Here is a 21831-nt window from a genome sequence, read left to right on the forward strand (position 1 = left end):
ATAGCTTCTATTGACAATGATTTCATGGAAGTCAACTTTTTAGAACACTAGAAATTTAGACATTTTGAAATTTGGAGTAAATATCTCCTAACCAAACTCTAATCTCTTGACACTCTAATCCCATGACTGCCCTGCATAGACTGTTTAAATACTTCCAGCTAAAAGTGAATACAAACAAAGCCACTGCAGCACTCCTTAATCCATTTCCATTGTCATGGCAGGGCAAATTAATTCTTACATCACTAATTTTAATCCATGAAAATCTTGATTTGGGACATTAAACCATAAAACAAAAGGAATTTCAAAAGCTGGTGGCTCCCAACCCCCTCAGGAATTACATAATCTGAAAGATCAGAAGGTTCATTAAAATACATAGAATATCCATGCCTGGAGAATTCCACATCAGAGGTAAACACACAGGGATGGTGGGAAGGAGAAAGAACACAGCTTAGCTACAGGTTAGCAACTGCTCAAGATGGGGCTCAGTTTAGTTCTATTTTAGAACTACAAGCTCATCACAGAAACACAATCATGCAGGCCAAATTTTACTCAGAAGTCATCCTTAATGACTTCAAAAGGTGCTGTGCAAACATACAACATGTTACAGCAGGCGTTGACCCCATCACATCAGGAAATTTGTGTGACTGCCTTGGGAATGAAAGAACAGCCGCAATATTTTTATTTCTACAAGGCCATTAATCTCAAAATAGAGGAATTCTTGTGTAAAACAGAGCTAAGAGGTTTACAAGTCAAACTGGCATTAACATGGCTAATAAATGTCAACATTTTATCTAAAGTTAGCCTATTGAAGGGACAATGAATACAAGACACCATAAATCTGTCAGGTTTTTATCACGAAATCAAATATCTAGTTTAGCTATTAAACATGAAAGAAAAAGAAAAAAACCACATTTTACATCCCTTCTGTAGGTTAACAATTGATGTTTAAAAACACTGGGTGCCAAAATATTAAATAATCATAATCTTGAAAATAATAGGACAATTTCTCATACCTCTGATGCCATAAGGAAAGCCAAAAATTACAACTATCTCTACTACTTGTTAATTGAAAATATCAAAATTAATTAGCTATGGTAAAAACACATCTGTTTAAACTTATTTCTTCAGAATTCTAATCAAATTAGAAACTACCAGATGAAAAGGGCTATCTAATTTCAACTACTTTTATTTCCCTCTGTAACAAGCACATTGCAGTTATTTATGGGCAACAAAAGCTGAACATTGTCAGATAAGGCCAAAATACCAAAAGAAAGCACTGAATGAAAAAGTCTGAGTAACATTTTCCTGGACGAAACAAAAGACAGACCAACATCTTCACAACAAAACTTTGAAATTGTTTTAAACACAGAACAAGTGGATATTCAGAGGTGAGCGTGCCTTTGGGTGAGGATAAACTCCTCACTGAGGTTTTTCTCAACAGTCAGTGTGGCTCTGCCTGTGGGGAATTCCTCTCCTCTTGGCATATAGCTAAATATAAAGAAGCAGTTAAAATATACTTCTTGAAAGGAGTCACGTAACTGGGGCAAAATGTGACAGCTCAAGTGAGGAGGTTGTATGTTGCCAAGCAGTGTTGGTTTTGCAACACCCTGAAGTCCTGAGCCCTGGGAAGGAACACAACTCTTCAACCCAACCACCCCTCACTCAAGTTACTGCTCCTAAAGACACAAATCCACCACCCATTTCAAGTGCAGCCCGAGGTGTCTGCTCACCTCCACGATCATCTTCACTGTGGGCAAGGTGGTGGCAATGTTCTGGGGATGTGGAGGTCGCACGGTGATTGGCACGCAGCCCGCGTACAGGCAGCCGTAAAACGCCGCAATCAGGTCTATCCCTGCACGGAGAGCAAAGAAAGCCTCCCCTGAAAACCAGATAGTTTAATCACAGCCTCCTATGTCAGCATAAATAACACTTGGAACTGAACCCAGAAGGTTAAATGAGTGACTAAGCCCTTTAACAGACTTCTTTTTCAGCCCCTTGTCAGTATTTGTTCAGCTTCACTGATTCCCCTCAACCGCACCGTTCTGAGCATGAAAAACCACAGGCAACACACAAAACTGCAGCCAGATATCAACATTTAGGAGAACTCCAGTTTGTTGTACAGGAAGTAACCTGTTAAAAAGACTGATTCCACAGATTAATTATCTTCCTAAATGTACATTTATAGAGTGTACAAGAAGAGGGATGTCCCAGCAAAAGGACAAGGCAGGATGATGCTTGGTCTATTAGCTGCAGAAAGAATATCTGGATGTTCCATAAAATACTCTCTTTCTCTTGCCATTTTTAACCTCACAGAGGCAGCCTTGACTTATCTACTTGAAATTTTACAATAAAAAAGGGAGTAATGATTTTGAAATCCTGCTTCCAACATAAAATTAGGTGCTGTGCCATATAAATATTGACTGCAGGTGATGGACAATGGACAGCACCCTTCAGGCTACCTAAGGAGGCTGAACAGACAACAGTTCAAAGATCCCTTGAATACTGCTGTCTGTCACCTCCATGGTGCTGTACACAAGGTGTGATAAGATGACAGTGGAGGCTGGTTTATTCTTTCAGTGGAAAAGGATCTGCAGTACTGGTAGGCTATTATTCCTCTAATAAAATGGTTCATTCATAGGAAGTGAAATACAGAAAACAAACATTTAACTTGAAAGTGTTAGTCTTCTTTTGTGGAAAAGGTTTGCCCATATTAACCATTGTGAAACTGCTCCTATAACTACAAAGATACAACGGGTGTCTTGCAGTCCTTACAAACCAAATATCACATTACAGCCCTTAAATCAGACTGTTTATTTCACCAACACACAAATGTTAAAGATAAAAGAGTAGCTCTAGATCAGAAATAATTTCAAGCAAATGTCAAATGTGTTACCAGTTAACACAAACTTAAGGATAGCAAAGGATGAAAATCCTAACCAAGAGAGCTACCTAGATTAAGAATCTATAGAGAAATTATAATGAAAAATTTGTATTTCTTAATAATTTTCTACTTATCAATCAAATTTCTACTCTAAAAAAAATCCCATGTTATTGTTAAAACCCCTTCCTGGTTATTGTTACTTTACACTCATGAAATGCAGCACTCCCAAGAGGGTAAGGGGAAGGAACAGGGGAATCTAAGAACACTTAGCCAATGGAACTGAACAGTCATAAAATAGTCTACATCCAGCAAATAATAAATTAATAATAAAAAAAACCCAGCAATTAAATCTGACTGCTCGTAAGAGACAGGTTTTAAAAATACAGGTTAGTCTTAATCTGAACCCAAAGAAATAAAATCTGTGTGTACGCATAAATACATTTCACTAAATGTATTTAATTTAAATTTCACTTATTTAGTCTCAATTTCACTTTTAAATACATTTCACTAAATTCAAAGGAACGTGCATAAGTCAAACACCTTGTGTTTTGCAATTAATATGGTGCACATGGTAACATCCCTGATGCAGCACCTTTCAGAAGGATCTTGATGAACTTCAGGAGTCCCAAGGTATTGCTACAGCAATTCTTTACCTGGTGGGTAAACCAAAGCCACATGGTCTCCATCCTGCAAATGTCCCCTCTCCATCAGCATGACAGCTATCTTCTCAGCTCGTTTATGCAGCTGGACACATGTCAGTGAGTTGGCTATTGTTCCCTGCATGGGGAAGAAAGATTAATGTCACAGGAGATAATGTGCTGAAACTATTTTCCTCCTCACCTTAGAAGTCGCTGTATGAGGGGCAGCCACAATATGCCATGCAATCAACTTAAAATAGAGAAACATTCAGCCTGAGGCCAAACTGTGGTTGGAAGGAAAAAAGATGTTTCTAAAGTAGAGGAATGTTCTCTGTTCCTTCTGCCCCCACCAAGGCAGTACAGCAGTGTACTAATACCCTGCCCATGTAACCTGCACTTCCCATGCTACACAGGCAGCATTCCTGCTGCAGCCAGGGAAGTGCCTTTATGGTCTTTGTGGCAAACTTTAGCATCTGTGGAGAGCAATTCTGAAAATTGCATTTTGTTGTCTGCACGCTGGAGTGGAGCCAAACGGCCCAGCAGAAATACTTTAAAGACAAAAGACACAGGGGAAAACAATACTTTGTGACAGGAAAAAGAATTAGCCTGGAACAAAAGATAAGCACTTACATTGCATATAAATGAAAGAGAGAAGAAAGGCATTTGTAAAATTTGAATAACTCTGGTCAGCATGAGCTTGGCATTTTTGAAGCATTTCAAACAGTGCAAACCCAAAATTATCAGTCACAGAGTTTTAAATTGAATGAGTGTTACAGTTCTTGCACTTCCTAAATATATATATATATATATATGCCTACACAAGTACACATATAGAAAAATATATATACAAAAATATATATATATATACATCTGTATTCACTACCACTGCAGGCAGACACCTCAGAAGTCTAAAAATGAATGCCAGGCCAGGTCTGGGCTGGGAGAAAGGGACAGGACAGTATGGGAAGGACTGCATCTTGGCTTGTGTATTTGTTCTGTGGGAAAAAGAGGAATTCTCTCCAGTACAGCTGTGAGACACCTGGCACCTATCACAAGTACCAAGCTCACTTAAAAAAAATTGTTTCAGAAAAAATTGAGGAGAAAAAGTTAAGAATAGGTAAGAATATGTAAATACACATATATTAAAGAAGAACACATGAACACATGCTAAAATAGAACAGTGCATCAAAAATGCAATGTAATACAATAAAAACATATTGCATCACTATCCTCATCAAGACACAAAGCAAAAAGGTCTACTATTTTAAAGAAACGTTCTTTACACTCTATTTTAACAAATAATAAGGAATAATAAGCATTTATTCTGACGCTGGCTTCTATCCACCACCACCCCACACACCACTGCAGTGTTACTGACCAGGCTTCAGAGAGGAGGGAGCAGTTTGCCAAAGGGCAAGCACTGCAAGCAGTGCCATTGTTACCAGGATCACCTGGCATTCACAGACTTCATTGCAAACTCTCAACAAAGAGTACAAGCCAAATAGAAATAAAATGGACAAAGCCAGGCCTCAGCATTCCTCCTCATAATCCTCAGCAAGAATACTTACTGAATTGCACTTCAGACAGTTTTAATCAGTCTTCAGATCAATTTGGAGACCATTTCACTAAAAAAGCTTCCTCTAAAGACATATGCAACTCTGTGGATGCTGGACTAGAGATGACTTCCATCTGTCCAGCCCTGAGTATGCCAAAGCAACATGAGCTCTGGCTGTCCTGCCACTGCAGACCTGTCAGGAGAATGTACTTAAACTCTCAATTTCTCCTTTCAAGAAATTGCCTGTTATGAGAAGGAGTACCCTTTATATCCCCACAAACATCAGAAGTATGGGTCCTACCAACAGGTAAGAAATTGCTCTAAATCAAGGGAATTTGTGCAAAACTTGTTTACTTTTAAGACTTCTGGCACTTGCTGCCTGTGAACCAGTGGGAAGTCACTGTTTATATGAAGTGTAGGGAAGGAGAATCCTGTTGTTGGACAAGAAGCACTTGCAAGCATCATGAAACTACTCCCTTTGGGCCTTTAATAAGCTATCCCGAAATGTAAAGGTGTTGCAATCCTTAATGACACACACTAAAAACAATGTACTGCACTAATCTTGAAATATTTCAAATTCTCAAAGCTTGGGTTACAGGAAAACAGTAATCCCAGTGGACTTCCATTAGTCATCCACTGCAGGATGCCTGAATGTTTTAGAACAAAGTGTACAGATGATGTCCAAGGAAGACAAAATAGGAAAAATTCAGAACTAAATCAGAGCTAAAATTCAAGATGGGCAATAAAACTTGCCTAGCGCAAACCCCAAATCTGTCATCCCTTTCCATAAAATATTAGTTCTCTCTAAAAAGCATTACATCTCTCAAACAAATTTCATATTACAAGATATTCTTCACTGAGAGTAACAGAGAAACTGCATTTTAAAATCCAACTACTCTTTACTTCTATGGAACAGGAATTTGTTCCATTAATCCTTGTTTTGCACATTGTGTCCTTACTTCCCACTGTTTGAACCCTTCTGCCAGCATGGGAAGTTTGGATTTATTTAAAAGTCAAAAGCAACAGCTTTGTGTGGAAGAGAAGGGATAGTACACATCAACTCCTTCTCACAGCATCTTTGCTCCTAACTTACAGGAGACAGCAATGCAGTACTTTAATGGTGTAATATTGAACTTATAAACGGTATTCCATCTCAAGATTTCTACTTTGCCATAAAAAAATACATTATTACTTCACTATTTATCTGTCAGGCTTCACATATTCACAAATATAAGCTATTAATTAGAATTTTTTTTTTTAATTATTTAATTACTTACTGGTAGCTTCAAACTGAACTTTGTACCATCACTGCAAAATGGAGAAGGACATTCTGTAAAAACTATAAGTGGTGATTTCACAGAGGTTCACAAATTACTAGAGGTTTAAGGAGCCATTCAAGTTGCACAAAGACCATGTAGGCTGAGACAACATCAGCTACTGCTCCAGGGGAACAGCACTATTCCAGGCCTTCCCTCTCCTGACAACCCTCACATACTGTGGATGTTTCCCAGATCTGACAGATATGTGTAGATGTACTGTGATGGAATGGCTTGAAATCAGACTTTAATTCTCCCTGTGGTCCTGAAAATTATTGGTTTGTCATCTGTTATCATCCAGGAAGTAAAGAAGTTACACTACAGAAAGCAAGGAAGTTTTACTCTTAGCAAAGCCAAGTTCTATACCTGTCACATTCATTAATTCACTTTTAGTAAACAATGAAATGTTGTGCCAGGCTGGCACCTCATGTAGGTGAGAGATGTAGAGAGATTTATTAGTGATCCTCTGCAGACTTGATTGTATTCTAGACATAAATTTCCTTCTCTTCACCTCTTTTCTTCATTCTGACACCTCTCCCAGATGGTCCTATCTCAAAACCAACAGCAATTGCTCTATCTAGGGAAAATGCTTTGGTTTTGCCAAGCCTGTGCTTTTCAAATTGGAAATCAGGATGGTGAGAAATATTAAACACTGTTATTCAACACAGGGACAGATTTGAAAAAGATTCAACAGTATTGAAACAGATTTGCAGTGTCAGCTCACACACAACATGTATGTGGTGTAAGAAGAAATGGGAAATGTGCAAGGCAGGCTGCCTGATACAGAAGCAATCTATATCTTGACAACTGACAGTGCTTATTCTCTTTTCCTTTCTGCCTCAGTGAACATTAAATATAAGAGCTGAGTATTAGTGGAAATAGGTAGAAAAAGGTCACATCCAGGCACAACATAAGCAGGTGCTGCTGAAATTCCAGTGTGCCTTTTCCAAGCCTGTCAGACCCACGGCCTGAGCTTCTTACCCTGCAGTTGAGCAAGGTGTAGAGCACATGGTCAGGGGTGGTCTGAGCTCTCCACTGCAGCACTTCTGACAGGAACAGGAACTGCAATAGAGCAGAGTGACAGTCACCACACCAAAGAACTTCCTGGCTTTAAAATCCAGGTCCCAGTACCCAGAAGCACTAAACAGGAATTAATTCTCTTGTTGTCACACATAGCAAGGTGCTTTTGCATGGTAGCAGCTGCCTGTCTGGAAGTGGAGCCACTGCTGGGATTATGATTTATTACTGCATATACTTCCAAAGCAATAAGAGTTCTTACTGATCCCTCTGGATTTCAGCACTATTTAATTCTTTAGCTTCCTCTCTTTTTCTTCTTCAATAAGGCCAGAACCTTATATGTAAAAAAAATTCTCTGGATTCCACTTGAGCTGGTAAAAAATTATGTAATAGAGGGTGAGTTCTGGTGGAAGCCCCATGAACACTTCCCACCACATTTCTTCTGCTGTACCATGTAACCTTATTTCAAAATATCCATAAAAATGAAATGCAGTGACTTCTCTTCATGTCTATTTAATATTTATCTGTAAAGGAGGTTCTGAAATATTAAATATATGCATTAATTAAAAATAAGGCATCAACAAATTTGGTGGTAATAATAATAACAATAATCATCATCATCCATCATATCTCCAAATTGCTAAGTGTCCTGATGTCAACTACATGATGTTAACTATATATAGATGAAGACAAGTATACGATGTTAAATACAAGCTGTAACAGAAAAGTTTAGCTTACCTTTCTGGCCTGGTCATTATCTTCTATTTGCCCCAAATCTCTACCACTGGCCTGCGCAATTCTTTTTCCAGAGACCAAGTTCCCCACCATCACAGAGGCAGGGCCAATTTCTAGAATAAAGCAGAAACGCACCAAGAGCAATAAAAATTCTATGCTTGTGGATGAAAATTCATGTGATTTCTTTGGTATTACATGCCGTTTTCCTCACTGTCGTCCACAAAACCAAACCTTGAGCAGCACATCTCTGTTGACACAAACTTTGGTTATGGACCAGAAGTGGTTGGAAGATACACAGGACTGGATTCGTCGTCTCAAAACAGCTCTAATTTACCCTGGCCTATCCACAGCCAGAGACATACCTTGTCTGCCTTGATGCAAGAAATGTGGAAAATTTAGCTCCTACGGTGGGCACATCCATTCAAGTGCTTCAGTCCAGAGTGACAACATTCCTATTTCCCTTTTCTGTTGCCTGGGCTAAGCTGCATCTGTATTAGGACTTGGCTAAGCTGCATCTATATTAGGACTTCTGTAATGCTACAGACACGAAGTGACAGGGGTTAGGAAGGCAGATGGTGCCTATGATAAAATACATGCAATAAGATAGAAAAGATTGAGAGTGAAGTTAGGTAACTTCAGAAGAAAAGATGTTGTGGCTGACACTCCTCCGTGAGGTGGATTTCACTGATTTGTTGCTGCCATTAGGGGACAATACCCGTCTCACAGATACCATTTGTTTTCTGTTTCTCCAGCATGGATTACTGATCAACTGCAATTTATACCAGGCTCTACTTCTAGCCTATGAAGTCCAAGTGATTGTGGTGTAAGTAACCAGATAATGTACAATCAAAAGCACCTACAGACTGCTCTGCTTTAAAGTTATAAAAGATATATATATAGATATATGGATATGTAAAAGCAATTATAAAGCAATTTATATAATAGATATATTATTTATATTAGATAGATAGATAGATAGATAGATAGATAGATAGATAGATAGATATTACGTACTCTCTGGGTATGTCACAACAAAACAAAATGGGAGAATCTGATACTATCAGTTTTGTTTCTGTGCTCCTAGCATTACTTTTAGCATAGTAATATTTACTGTATACATAACATATCTGTAACAATCTCTATTGATTCTAACTCAGTGATTATTTTGTGGTGCAGCAACAAGGAGATACCAATGTGAGCACTGCAGTAAAAGGCCTCATGGCTTTCATTAAGTTAGTGCAAGTCACTGTTAACCTCTGACATTCCCAGTATCCACAAACCAAGATTACGGTTTTGATTCTGAAACATTTGTCCAAGGTTTTGAGAAAAGATGATGGTTTAGACAAACTTGCACTGAATTTGTGAGGGATAGTCTCCCTATTCGAGATCCAGAGAGCAAAACCACTTCTAATTCCAAGGTGTTTTTCAAAGCAGAAAATAACCAACACTCAGTCTAATGTAGCTGAATTCACATCTTAAGCCTGAGGCTACACATCCAGAAATCCTTGAAATGCCTTGAAACCTGCAACCGGATTCAAAGGCAAAAATTTGTTAAAATTTACTTGTACATTGGGCACAAAATACCAGTGACTGGACTACAGAAGGCTACAAGGGCTTTCTTGGTCTCTTGAGACAGTGCTCTGCTGTACCATTTCATCCAGCATTCTTTATGAAGAGGCAGAACTTCTGAAGAACCATCTTAAAACTAATTAGGGTTTTCCTTCTAATATACCTGCTCTAAGAGTAATACAGAATCTCCCCTCACAGGCAGGGGATTAAACCACTCATTCTTTGGTTTAATTTATTCATGACCAGTTTTTAAGTATTTGCTCTTCCAACACTGTTATTTAGTGTCAACAGTCCTCTACCTCTCTATTTCTAGTTTAATAGTTTACAAACTCAGCCTTCAAAATAAGGCAAGATTTTATCTTTCTTTGGATTGGCCTCCATCCTCTTTAAACATAACTGAAGAGGAATTTACTCCAGGTGTGGGCTCAGCAGTGCCTTGTAGAGTGATAAAAATGTCATCTTTTTTGAATTAGCATTTTTCCTTCCACTCTCTTGTGAAGGTGCTTCTAGCTTCTGGCAACATCAGTGATGTCCTTGGCAGACACAGGATATTGAAGAGGAAAGCTGATGAAGCTGATTCTCACCTGTATCAGCAATTACTTGATTTTGCTCCTGTGCTGTACCACAAGCACACAGCACAAAGTCACAGCCCCCTGGCCCTCACTCCTCTTACCTGGTTGCTTTTGCCTTGGTTTGGGCAGGTTGGTTACGCAGGTGTGGGGACACATCAGCACGTTACAGGGATGCAGAGATCCTTCCAGGAAGAGCTGTTTGGTTTCTGACAGGTGAATCCCTCCCAGCGGTGTCTTGGGAAGCGTGTTTGCTGGGACAAGTGCTAGGCAGTAGACTCCCACTTGATGAATGCTGTCAATTGCCTAAAAAAACACACAGGAAGTTGATTTTAATGAAGGGCTAATTTTTCATCATTCTAATAAGCACATGTTGTTCTGAATTACTGCAAAAAACAGCCCTAATAATTAACTGGCACTGGAAAGACACTTCAGCTATGTCAGCGATAAGGAGATTCTTTTCACTGGGAACAGGTAGATGGAAATGTTGTTACAGTCATTCCAGAAGATAAAAAAGCAACCAAAAACCTGGTGATAAATGCACACAAATCTATTAGGAAATGCTACCTTGTTATCCCTCTTAAGCACACATTAGTAGCAGATATCCAGGAGATATTTAACAAAGATGGGCTGCCAGACCACATGGAATTGCTTTTAAGCTGTGCACTTCTCAGAGCTACAGTTCAAAGGATTCCTATCAACTTAAAATCCAGTCCATCGTTTTGAGCAAGGCAAAATTTCAAATAACTCCTATACCTAATGATGTATGTACCCTGCGAATATTTCAATTTTTTTAAAAAAGGTAATAACTGTTTCATTCCCTGATCAAGTGTAAAAGATTTTCAGGCAGGAATGGAAAATCTATAAGGGAAAACTATGGAACTATCCACTTGAAAAAAAATATAATCTGTTGGACAAAAACCTGAAAAAGAAGCATCTTTGAATCATATAGCAGCCATGTTCACTGCCTGATATGTTAATTAAACTGCATCACTTTCAAGAAAAGTAGAGTACAGAATCTACGTAATATATTGAGTTAAACATGAATATCCATGCACATAGATTTTAATTCCTCACAGATTTAAAGGACTTATTTTCCTTACAACAAAAATTGCAGCATGTTAGAAAGCCAGCTTCAGTGTGTTATAAAACCAACTTCAGACTTTTACAAAAACTGAGAAACAAATTACAAATAGCGTCTCTAATGAATAGTTAACTGTTCAAAAATATAAATTACTTATCTTGCTTTTTCATTTTAAACTGTGAGAAAAGTGAATTGATATGTGTGCTGCCTTGAAGATACAATCTATACTCTGAGGAAGATACAATCTATACTCTGAGAATCAAATAATCACTTACAGTTACGGATGTACTAAAGTGTAGACCAATAAATTACTGATTAGCTCTACAGACTAAGCAATGCTTTGCTTTTGGCTTCTGTTTGCTCCATTTCTTATTGATTTGACCTCAAAATCTCATAAGAAAGAATAATAAAATGGTGACTCATTTAAAAACATTGGTATTTTAGCAGTAGTAGCTCTCACAGCAGAATGGAAGACCTTGCTGCTGGTCTCCAGACACCACCCAAAAGACCAGCAATAGTGAAATATTTATGGCAGCCAACACACAACATCTCATGTTTCTGGCAGAAACCATCATAACCTACGAATCATGATGTTATCTGTAGGTTCTGAAAAGCAGTGATGAATCATGGGATCATCACCTGACATCAGCTTGAAGGAAAACCATCACAGGGCAAGTAACCACTTTTACTCAAACATAAAATTCTGTGGCTCCTACAGGTGGTGAATGGAAAGCAATCCCCAGCTGTGGTAGGATGAGGGGTGTATGGGAGGATCTCACAGTAACTTCTGAACTGTCTCTGAGAGACACACCTGCTACAAAATGCCACATAAATATCATGTGTCATTCAAATCTGTCACCTTTCACACCTTTGAGTTTGGCACATTACTGAAGCAAGGAATGGCTTTGTCACAAGGATTACAAGTGGTGAACTGAGCCCTAAAATTTTGAGGTAGAAGAGTACCAGTTAATACTGCTGGCATTTATGCCTCTTGATGAGATGGCTTGGTTTTTGAAATGACTCTGTCCAGCCAGAATCAAACAGTATCTGAAATCTGTTCCTCTCTTTCATTGTGAAAATGGACAAGACATACCCAAACTTGCAGAGCCCAGACTTCTGTGTTGTCTGAGCTGAGAAAACATCTCCTTCTGACACAGTTCTCTGGATAAACACTCTCCAGGGCTGCAGTAGATCTCCTGGCTTTTCCTACTCCTGTCAAGTCCTGGCAGTGGTAAAACTAACATCCAGTCTGCCATACAGGGACAACTCTGCCTGAAGGGTCAGATCTCTCTGCAGCAGATGAGTTTCTAAGATCTGACTGAACTGCTGGGTGATCTGGGATCTTCACCCTTCTACTCTCAAGAAACTCCATCCCCAGCCTGATCACTCCCTCCCAACCATCCCTCTGCCAAAACCCACAGAGCTTCTAATATACCCTCTACTATACCAGCCCAGCATAGTCCCACAGGTATAACTGCTGTACCATCCTTCAGCTCCCTGCCAAGGGGCAGGATGGATCAGGAGAGTCAAGATATGTGCAAACCACTAGAAAAACTGGTTCTGCAAATCAAGACAGCTCAACTGCAGGGAAGAGACAGCAAGGCACAGCAGAAGCAGGCAGTGCAGGGCAGGGCTGGCACAGGGCAGCACTCACAGGGTGTCAGACAACTCACAAATAGCATTAAAATCAAGTACCAATTTGATAGAGTTTGTTAGCATGGACTTCACTGAGAGTCATGACACAGGCTGCAATAGTGTTATGTTGTGCCTCACTAGCAGATGATTCCGATACAGCTGGTTACCACTTCCTGACATCTGTCATTAAAAGTCTGAATGGGAAGAGGCACAAAACATTCCACATGTTCCTGGCTTCTGTCCTTCATCTCTGCTCTCAGCTGTGGTGGAAACAGAAATTTCATGTTCACATAGTGGTGCATGCCAGAGTTGCAGCTTCACACGTGGGTGATGAAAGCAGCCACACATCTGTGTACTTTGATACATGGTCTACTATTCTCAGACACTGCTAGGACTTGATCAGACTCTCAGGAATAACAGGGCTGACTCTTGGCAGGAGTACTGGGACACAGGATTCCTGCAGTTTTCAGCACAGAGCTCTACTGGCTATGATTGTGTAAGACATTAGATTGGTAAAAGTCACAGAGATGCTTGGCTGACAACACAGGACAAGTGTTAAGTCCAGAGTTTCAAGCCTTTTAGGAGCCTGCTACTTGACAAAAGCGTGGGCAGTCCAAAGCCTCTTCTTCTACAGTAGTTGTCCTAGGTGCTATTAGGCGTTCCAAAGGCTTTCTGTGTGATGGCAATCTGGAGGTTCTATCTTTTCTTGGTATTAATTTAGATCTACTGTGAATATGAGATGCCTCTAACTGTCTGAAATGTAGCTGTCTTTTGAATCAAGAGAGCAAATAAGCCACTCTTGAGATGGATGAAAGCTTATTTGTTCAGTTTCTTGAAGGATACAGTAGATAGATTTCCTTCCTTATTCAGTAAAATGCAATGATGAATAAAAACATCTCTGAATTGTGTGGGATTTTTTTCTTTGGCTCTCAGATAAAGCAAAAAATATGTCTGCAATATATTTACTGAGAAGAGTCCTTGTAGAAGGACACAAAGAAAGGTAGCAAGGGGTAGTAGAAGTAACAGGAGACCAACTGTAGAGAGAGCTGAGACCACTTCACAACATAGCAACAAACAGACTTAATTGACTACATCTCCATGATATCTATTACTTTTGAGTCTGGATTGGCTTAACCACAGAGATGGAAGATGACCCTGTCTAAAGTATCTAATATTTTTGTGTGTGGACATTAGAGTTAAAAAAACCCTGTGAGTATAGTATTGATATTGCCAGACTGCTGGAATGGGATGCTTTGCTATAGGTGTCCCTCTGAGAAGATAACCTCACTGTAGATACCTAGATCTGAGCTAACCAATCACTTTCCTTCATTTCAGTGGAAGGAAACTGGGATTTTTAGGCCGAGTTTGATGCGGTTTATTTTAGCTGTCAACATGATACACTCGAAACACATAATTTTCTCTCACCTATTAAAAAAAAAATCAGGATGAGGCCAACTCTGTATCCATGCTTGTAACTGTTTAGTAAGAGACTCAGGTAGCTTTTGACAGTAAGAGTATATAATGCATTCATTCACTCATTCATTGCCTTTTCAAAGTAATGAATGACTATATCCTTATAAACCATATGCTACTCTCTCACGGCTATTATTTACTTCAATTCATTCCTGTTTCATTTCAAATGAATTTCCAATTCATTTCTTTCAGCATTTTGATTAGGTAAAGGATCACTCTCTGCGTGTGTGCAGCCCAGATAGGAACTGTCACTCAGAAGAATCTCATTTTGTGCTCATTAAGAGCAAGTGCAACTGAAGGTGGATCCACAATTACTCAAAGACAAATGTCAGTTACCTTAGGGGTCTGAAAAATCAATAAAAAGAATATAAAGCAAGAAAAAAATAGCTTCAAAACGTACATATAGAGCATTACCTGGAGAACTCTACTCATCCACTGAAAACTGTCTTCTTCTGTGGAATCTGGCCTTTGCTCAGCCACAATAACTATCCTTTCATCATGCAGCACGCTCACAGAAAACACTGCTATTCTGTAGGAGGAAAGAAGAGTATTTAGTGTCAGGACAGAGGGAAAAACCTGCCTTCTGCAATAATCTTCTACAACTCGGATTTCTTTATTTATTAGTAAGACTCCTGGCATGTCAATTACTAATATATTTATGGGCAAAAAGCTACAAGAACCGTTTTGGGTAAGTTCTGGAGTCGAAACAGCAGGCTTTGTTCTACAGTCATGTATATAGAAGAATAATGTCAGAGCAGGATTGAGAAGTGAACATTCCTGGAATAAGGAAAGCACTACATTTGGGTCACACCAGGGTTGTTGCTAAGATGTTATACAACAGCCAGCATAAGCACCTTCCTTGGCCTCTGTGATTGCAACATTATTTTTTGAGAGGTCTGACATGCGATGGAGTGTGAGCACATGCTCTTCTGAAGAGCAGGAGGCTTTTCAGAAGTTTTTCATGTCTCCTGCTCAGTTTCAGCACATGAGGAAGGTCACACAAAGAACCACTTTCACATTCAAAAACTTCAATGTAAGGCATATTGGAAACGTTCAGTTCACACAGAAAGGCTCCTGTTGAGCCAACACACTCAGAATTTACCAGCTGTTCAACTGGAAATTTCAGTAATCACAGTTTCAAGACCTTGGTATCTAAATTCTGCCTCAACATGGCCTTGGGCTTCCCTCAGTTGCCTCCTGGCTCAGGCAATATGAACAGAATTTCAGGGAAACTACAATGCAGATCAGGCACTGCTTTCTGAAAGCATCTGGATCATTTACACTTCACCTTAGCAAAATAAAGATTTCTACATAATGTAAGAAAAGAAAGGATCAAACCTCCCCCTGTAGACAAATTTCATGGGTTCCACGGCCAGTGCTGTTGCTACAATGTCATCAGCATTATGTCTTCTTCCACTGACAACCATCAAACCATCCATTTTGCCAATAACAAAGACAAGTCCACCTGGTCCAATAAAGCCTAGAAGTCCAGTCCTTATAAAAGGATATTCAGTGATAGGGCCACCAGAACTGGTCATAGGAAACACCTGCAAAACAGAAACACAGGTCTTCAGTTCTGTACACGGAGATCAGGCTGCAAAGTTATTTCAGGCATTTTCTCTCAGATGGCTATTCTGAAACAAAGTAAATAGGTCACTGGTGATGTTCTTTATCCTTGACTGACCATAAAGGGAGTGTCAGGAAACTCCTAGACTCCTGTGCACCTGAGCTCCAGCAAATTCAATCCCACTCTGTTTACCATACACATTTTGAGTATGTAAATCATTTATGATGTTAAAAAATATACAGATCATCATCAACAGTATTAAATAAAAACCCATGCTGAGCAGACTGCCAACCTGAGGTGCTGTATATAGGTTAACTGAGAGCTTAACTCATGAACATTTCAGTAGAGGTTTTCAGTACCTCATGCCCATTTCCAGCACAGTGTAAGCAATAGGCAGGCTGGAAGAGAAGCTATTTTAAGGTACAGCACATTAATGACTCTTTCATCTGACCACATTTTTATTTCAGGTCAATTAAGTTCTCAGAATAGTAGTGATAATGGCTTCTGTAGCACACCTGGAATTGAAAATACAGCCCTATAGGGCACATCTTTAAACATCTGAACACCAGACATACGTGACTTCCACCGACAGACTCCTATAGCTTTTTCTATCCTAATTGGCACAGTGTTATCCTTTTGGCATGTGAGCTACTTTGAGCTGCATTCTGACACAACCACAGTTTTCTGCAGTCCTTAAATAGTCTGAAGGCAAAAAGACAGTGGCAAGTAGAAGACCATGCCTATACAGTGTTCTTGAAGGCTCATCTAAAAAGAAAGGTCAAATTCTGCTGCCAGATGCCCATGAGTGACTCTTACTGAACAGATTTAATGCTTATACTTCCTTGGCCATAATTCATTTCAGGAACACAAAATACCTGCAATGTGAATTACGCAGTAAAACAGGAGAGGACACTTAAGAACATGCTTAACATTAAAATCGAGTGGTCATGCCCACTCAATGGCAGTTTATTTGCTTAGCATTAGGAATAAGTCTAAATCAGTCTAAATACGCTGCTAAACTGCCGACAGTTATGAATTATGAATGATATCACAATTACAGCAAGTACTACAAAATGAAGGTAAGTACGTTTCTACCTTGAAGTATGTAAAATCCAGGATTATCACTCACACTGGGTATTGCCAATTGTACTTGCAGCATAAAAATCAGCTATCAACAAACTTCAGATCACAATAGCACAGTAGGATTCCTTACTGCAACAGTAGGATGTAGAATCATATCCACTTGTCTCCATTAATTATATAATGTGCAGTGTTTACAACATTCAGCTCTGCATTTTGCAGGAGATATTAGTCACATTAGTCTATTAAAAGTGGTAATAACAGAGAATGTTTTAAAGGAAACCTAAACATATTTCTGCTAATTTCTGCCATAAATATTAAACAAGAAAAGAATTGTAGCTTAAAAATATTTTTTTTCACTTTTTCTCTAATTTGTTTAGCCTTTCACATTGTCTTCAGCAGAAGTTAATGATAATACGTGAGCATATACTACAGAGCTATCAATACAGCTGTGTGCGCTGGAGTCAGAAAACAGATTCCACAAAGCCAAAAGGCTTTCACCTAAAGCAATTTAAACAAAAGCAGGTGGGGACTAATCAGGAAAAGGTTTCTCTGCTCTTCAGATACCTCTCTCGAAGACTACATCTGTCAGGATTCTGTATAAATACAAGCCTTAATGCTGTAAGTGCTGTGGAAATGTTGAAAACAGCTTTCTAGAGATACCAAGCAGCTTTCTTGCCGTTTGAAATAATCAAATTCTGCACATAGATTTGTACAATATTACCTTTTGAACTTGGTCTTTCTTATTCCTTTCATTTTGATTTTTTTCAGCTCCTGGTATCTGAATATTGAAGTAAAAGCTCTTCAGAACCAAAACTAAACTCACATAAAGATCTACTATTGCACTTAATGAAATGGGCTTCAATGCAGATTATCTGGGTAGAATACAGATCCCAAGCCAGAAGCATTGATTAATATTGCTACTCTTATACTGTTAATATCAATACTTCATGTCAAATACTATCTTGAAACAGAAAAAGTTCAAAAGGAAGGATTTTATATAGCACTTTTTGTCAACTTACCTCAAAAGTATTTTTGGTCATGCCCGAGAGTCCATAATATGACGTACCCGTTGCAATAGCACATACACAAAGTTCTCCTATTTCATCTGTTTTACAGAGCTGAGGAATTCCATCTGGCTTCACTGAACACATTATAGCTAGACAGAGAAGAAAAGAATTAAAAATATTATAAAATGAACCACAGAATAAAAAAACTGTAGGAAAGGCATAATGGTGGAGAAGACATAAACTAATTAATTACATGCAGACTAATGTCTAATAAAACCTTGAACATTATGGTGTTTACCATTATCAAGTGGTTTTCTATAATAAATAACATTTATATAAAGAACACAAACATCTTTCTGTAACTCTGTCTTTACATTGATAACAATACCTATTTGCCTTGCTTTTTGAAACTGCAGTTCATCTTTAATATTGCTGTGAAATGTGATTGTGTTCCCAGCTTTGCCTCAGTCAGTGCAAAATTAAATACCCTAATGGAGCCCTTGATAATTACTATACAGCCAGAGAGGCAGGCAACCAGGAAATCCACCTCTCAGAAAGTAGCAAGTAACACCATATGAAGGATCAATATATTCCAGCAGACTAATATGGCTGTTTTACTCAGAATGTCAGAGCTCAGACTCCCTCTGTCTGGTCTTACAGGCCTGCAGAGACAGCAGGAGCTAAGCAGGAGGGATTAGAAAGCACCGGTCTGAGAAAGAAGAACTATTTTATGTCAAGCATTTGAACAAGAATCAGGAATATTGCTTGAGCTATAATCTCTGGAGCTGGAGTACAGCATTGGTAGATTTTGTAGTTGCAAAGAGGATATGATGGTCAAGAGAAAGTAGAAAGGAATCAACACAACTTTTAAGTACAAGCATACAAAATCTTGAACAACCTTTCATTCAGAAGGTAAACAGGAGCGTGCACTTTCATTAAATTTATCAGAACATAATATGAGGTGCAAGGTGGCCCATCCATTATAATATCTTGCATGACAACTATTAAACAACTACCAATTGTATCTGCTTTTAAGTTGTTCACCTAAAACTTTGTAAGACATATCATTATGTTTTATTGCTTTGGTCCATAACAAGCACTCTCTTATGAAAAAATAAGAGTATTAACCTTTTATAGTATCCATAGCATCTTATTTAAAATGTATCTGTCTTATGAAAAGTGTTATCCTCCTCTTCAGAAGCACTGATTTCAGCTTGAATTTATCAACATGAAGTTTTCAGTCATACTTCCTCTATCTAATAACTGGGTGATGGCACAAGACCTTTGGAAAAACATTCTGCTAGCTTTCAGATAGCAATTGTATTGACCCTTAGCATAGGCTACAAAAACTTTCCCTACTGAAACCTTTTGTCTTTGTTGGACTTACGGTTATTTATAGCCACAGTACTTTAACTTCCTTATTTTCTCTACCAACACCCCACAGCTAAGGAACAGCTGTTCTGATGTGGTGGCAGGTTATTTAATATATGCTGCTAATGCAAGCAGAAAGGCACTGAGGTAAATGCAGGCAAAAAATCTTTGGATTTCCAAACCATGAAGTTTTGTAAGGTAATACTTTTGGACTAAAATGTTTTCAAGGAGCCTGTAGTCCCAAAGCTCATAGTCCGGCAACAAAGTACGCTCACTTGCAACTTTCTACTCCTAATCACTTAAACTGATGAATGATAATAAGTTTCAAAGGAAGTTTCTCACCTCCTGGCATCACTAAGCCAACATCCTGGACAGTCAGGACGGACAGCTTTTCTTCAGAGTCCACTCGAATCACGCCGTAAGTGAGGCCATGCATGGACAGAACTCCCCTCCCCGGCGGCTGGTTGCTGTCGTCTGTCGGCCTACAAACACGGGTTAGAGCACCAGTGCACCATCAGGCAGGGGTAAACATTCACTCCTGCTTAATGGACTACTACGGCAAATACTCCTCTGTTTCAAGAGCTTAAAATTTCCCCTTTCCCCATCCTCTATTAGGCCTGATAAAATCCTGTTTTTCAGTAATTTCTGAGTAATTACATCTTTTATCTCTCTCTTTCAGTACCCACCCACATATATGGGGCTGCTGAGATGCAAGTAACCCCTAACATCTACCCAGAACAGCCTGTACTTAATTTTCAGAAAAATTTATAAAGATTGCCTTACCACCCAAGTAAAGAGCTTTTACCTAATTTTTAAAATACTGAAAGATGGTGCAGTTGACGTGGAAGGAAACTGTTCTACAAATATTTGGAACTGATCAGTAAGTAACTTGATAAATTCTATATGTTATCTATTTTGAGGCAGTCTGGCAAAGATTTACTGTCAAGTATCTGTGGAAGACACAAGGACTTTGCCATCTACATTTTAGTGCATATAATTGAATTCTTACTATTCTAATTTACACATGAAAATTAAAACTAATTATGCCTTCATCATTCACAGTCAAAATGTTGTGTATGCAGCCTCTCAGTAACATCTCAGTTCGCTGGGATTCATTGCCTGCATGTTGTAAAATTCCACAGCATCAGCACAAGACGCCTGTCAGCTTGTTTTAGTATAAAACCACCTGCTGCATCAGAGGATTCAATTATACCTATGGAGAGTGTGGCTTGAGTAAATGAGTGTTGACGTATGCAAGTTACCAAGTCAGGGGAATGTGTCAGAGCTTTTCATGTCTGGAAGGACTCTCACACTGCCCTGCATTTTAAAATGCAAAACTGGAAGGTGACATGGTGCTGATTTGAGTTCAGATTATGCACCCATGAAGAGCAGACTCCAGCTCTTTTCAGGAAGGATAAACCAGCAAATATTTAGCTCACAATTTTTCCCATACTCCACCACAACACAACTATTTTTTAACAGATAATGTCCTTTGATGTGACATTTCTCCTCTACTCTGCTTGAAATACTAGATGGGCCTCAGCCAGTCCTGCTCATGTAAGCCTTGCCCTGATGGGCTCTATAAATTTCAATTAATAGGTTTTACGAGCCATATTTCTCAAGTGACACTGTCAACAAAGAAGGATGTGAGCACACTTGAAAATGCATTAGAGCATAACAAATGGCACTAGTAAACAAGCACCTGTGATAAATAACACTCCCATCATTTAAAAGGAACTTTCAGTGACATTATTGATCAACTTTGTCTCATCCCTGCTCCCCAAAACACACATTTTGTGCTCATGAGAAGAAAGGTCTCCTGCAGGCTTCTCAAAGACTTCCAGAAGTAGAGGCCATCTGGACTTCCATCACAAACGTTTTCTTGCACTACTTATCACACAAAGCATTTTGAAAGCAGCTCCTATTACCATTTACAGATACAATCTATTTGACCACAGCTTTTTGCCAGCCATTTAAATGGGAAAAAACCCCTATCCTTACACTTCTGCATTCCCTTAAGCAAGTTAAGGGTTCAGACTAATATGCTATAAACCAAAGCTGAACAACATGAGTTATTTGCATGACACATCCCTTGGAATATTAGGCTTTGTGATTCAGCTCTAAGACTGAAGTACCTCTACTTTATTACTATCTTTTTCTAAACTATAAGATTATTTCAACTGAGAACTGGTTTTGTTACTTTTCCTCATAGAAAGTTCAATAAAAATACACCATAGATTTTGAAAGAGTCAGAGCATTAACAGGGAGCTCTCTGGATCTCTGCTCCACAGGGAGTCATTTTAATGCATACTTCAGCAGTAACTCTTTGGA

The 21831-nt window shown here is 38.9% G+C and overlaps 1 protein-coding gene across 5 annotated transcripts in view; it reads right to left on the bottom strand.

Annotated features, from left to right (window-relative positions):
• Positions 1-21831, bottom strand: part of DIP2C (disco interacting protein 2 homolog C) — a 308123-nt gene that overhangs the window by 50871 nt on the left and 235421 nt on the right. For all 5 annotated transcript variants that reach the window (XM_066314645.1, XM_066314638.1, XM_066314623.1 and 2 more), the window contains 9 exons: positions 19843-19982; positions 18142-18278; positions 15811-16019; positions 14887-15001; positions 10385-10586; positions 8146-8255; positions 7372-7452; positions 3535-3658; positions 1731-1852 (listed from right to left, as the gene is read on the bottom strand). In XM_066314645.1, coding sequence (XP_066170742.1) covers positions 1731-1852; positions 3535-3658; positions 7372-7452; positions 8146-8255; positions 10385-10586; positions 14887-15001; positions 15811-16019; positions 18142-18278; positions 19843-19982 — 1240 coding nt within the window. The remainder of the gene's footprint in view (positions 1-1730; positions 1853-3534; positions 3659-7371; positions 7453-8145; positions 8256-10384; positions 10587-14886; positions 15002-15810; positions 16020-18141; positions 18279-19842; positions 19983-21831) is intronic.

Source organism: Sylvia atricapilla, chromosome 1 (genome assembly GCF_009819655.1).
Source record: "Sylvia atricapilla isolate bSylAtr1 chromosome 1, bSylAtr1.pri, whole genome shotgun sequence".
Classification (NCBI taxonomy): Eukaryota; Metazoa; Chordata; class Aves; order Passeriformes; family Sylviidae; genus Sylvia; species Sylvia atricapilla.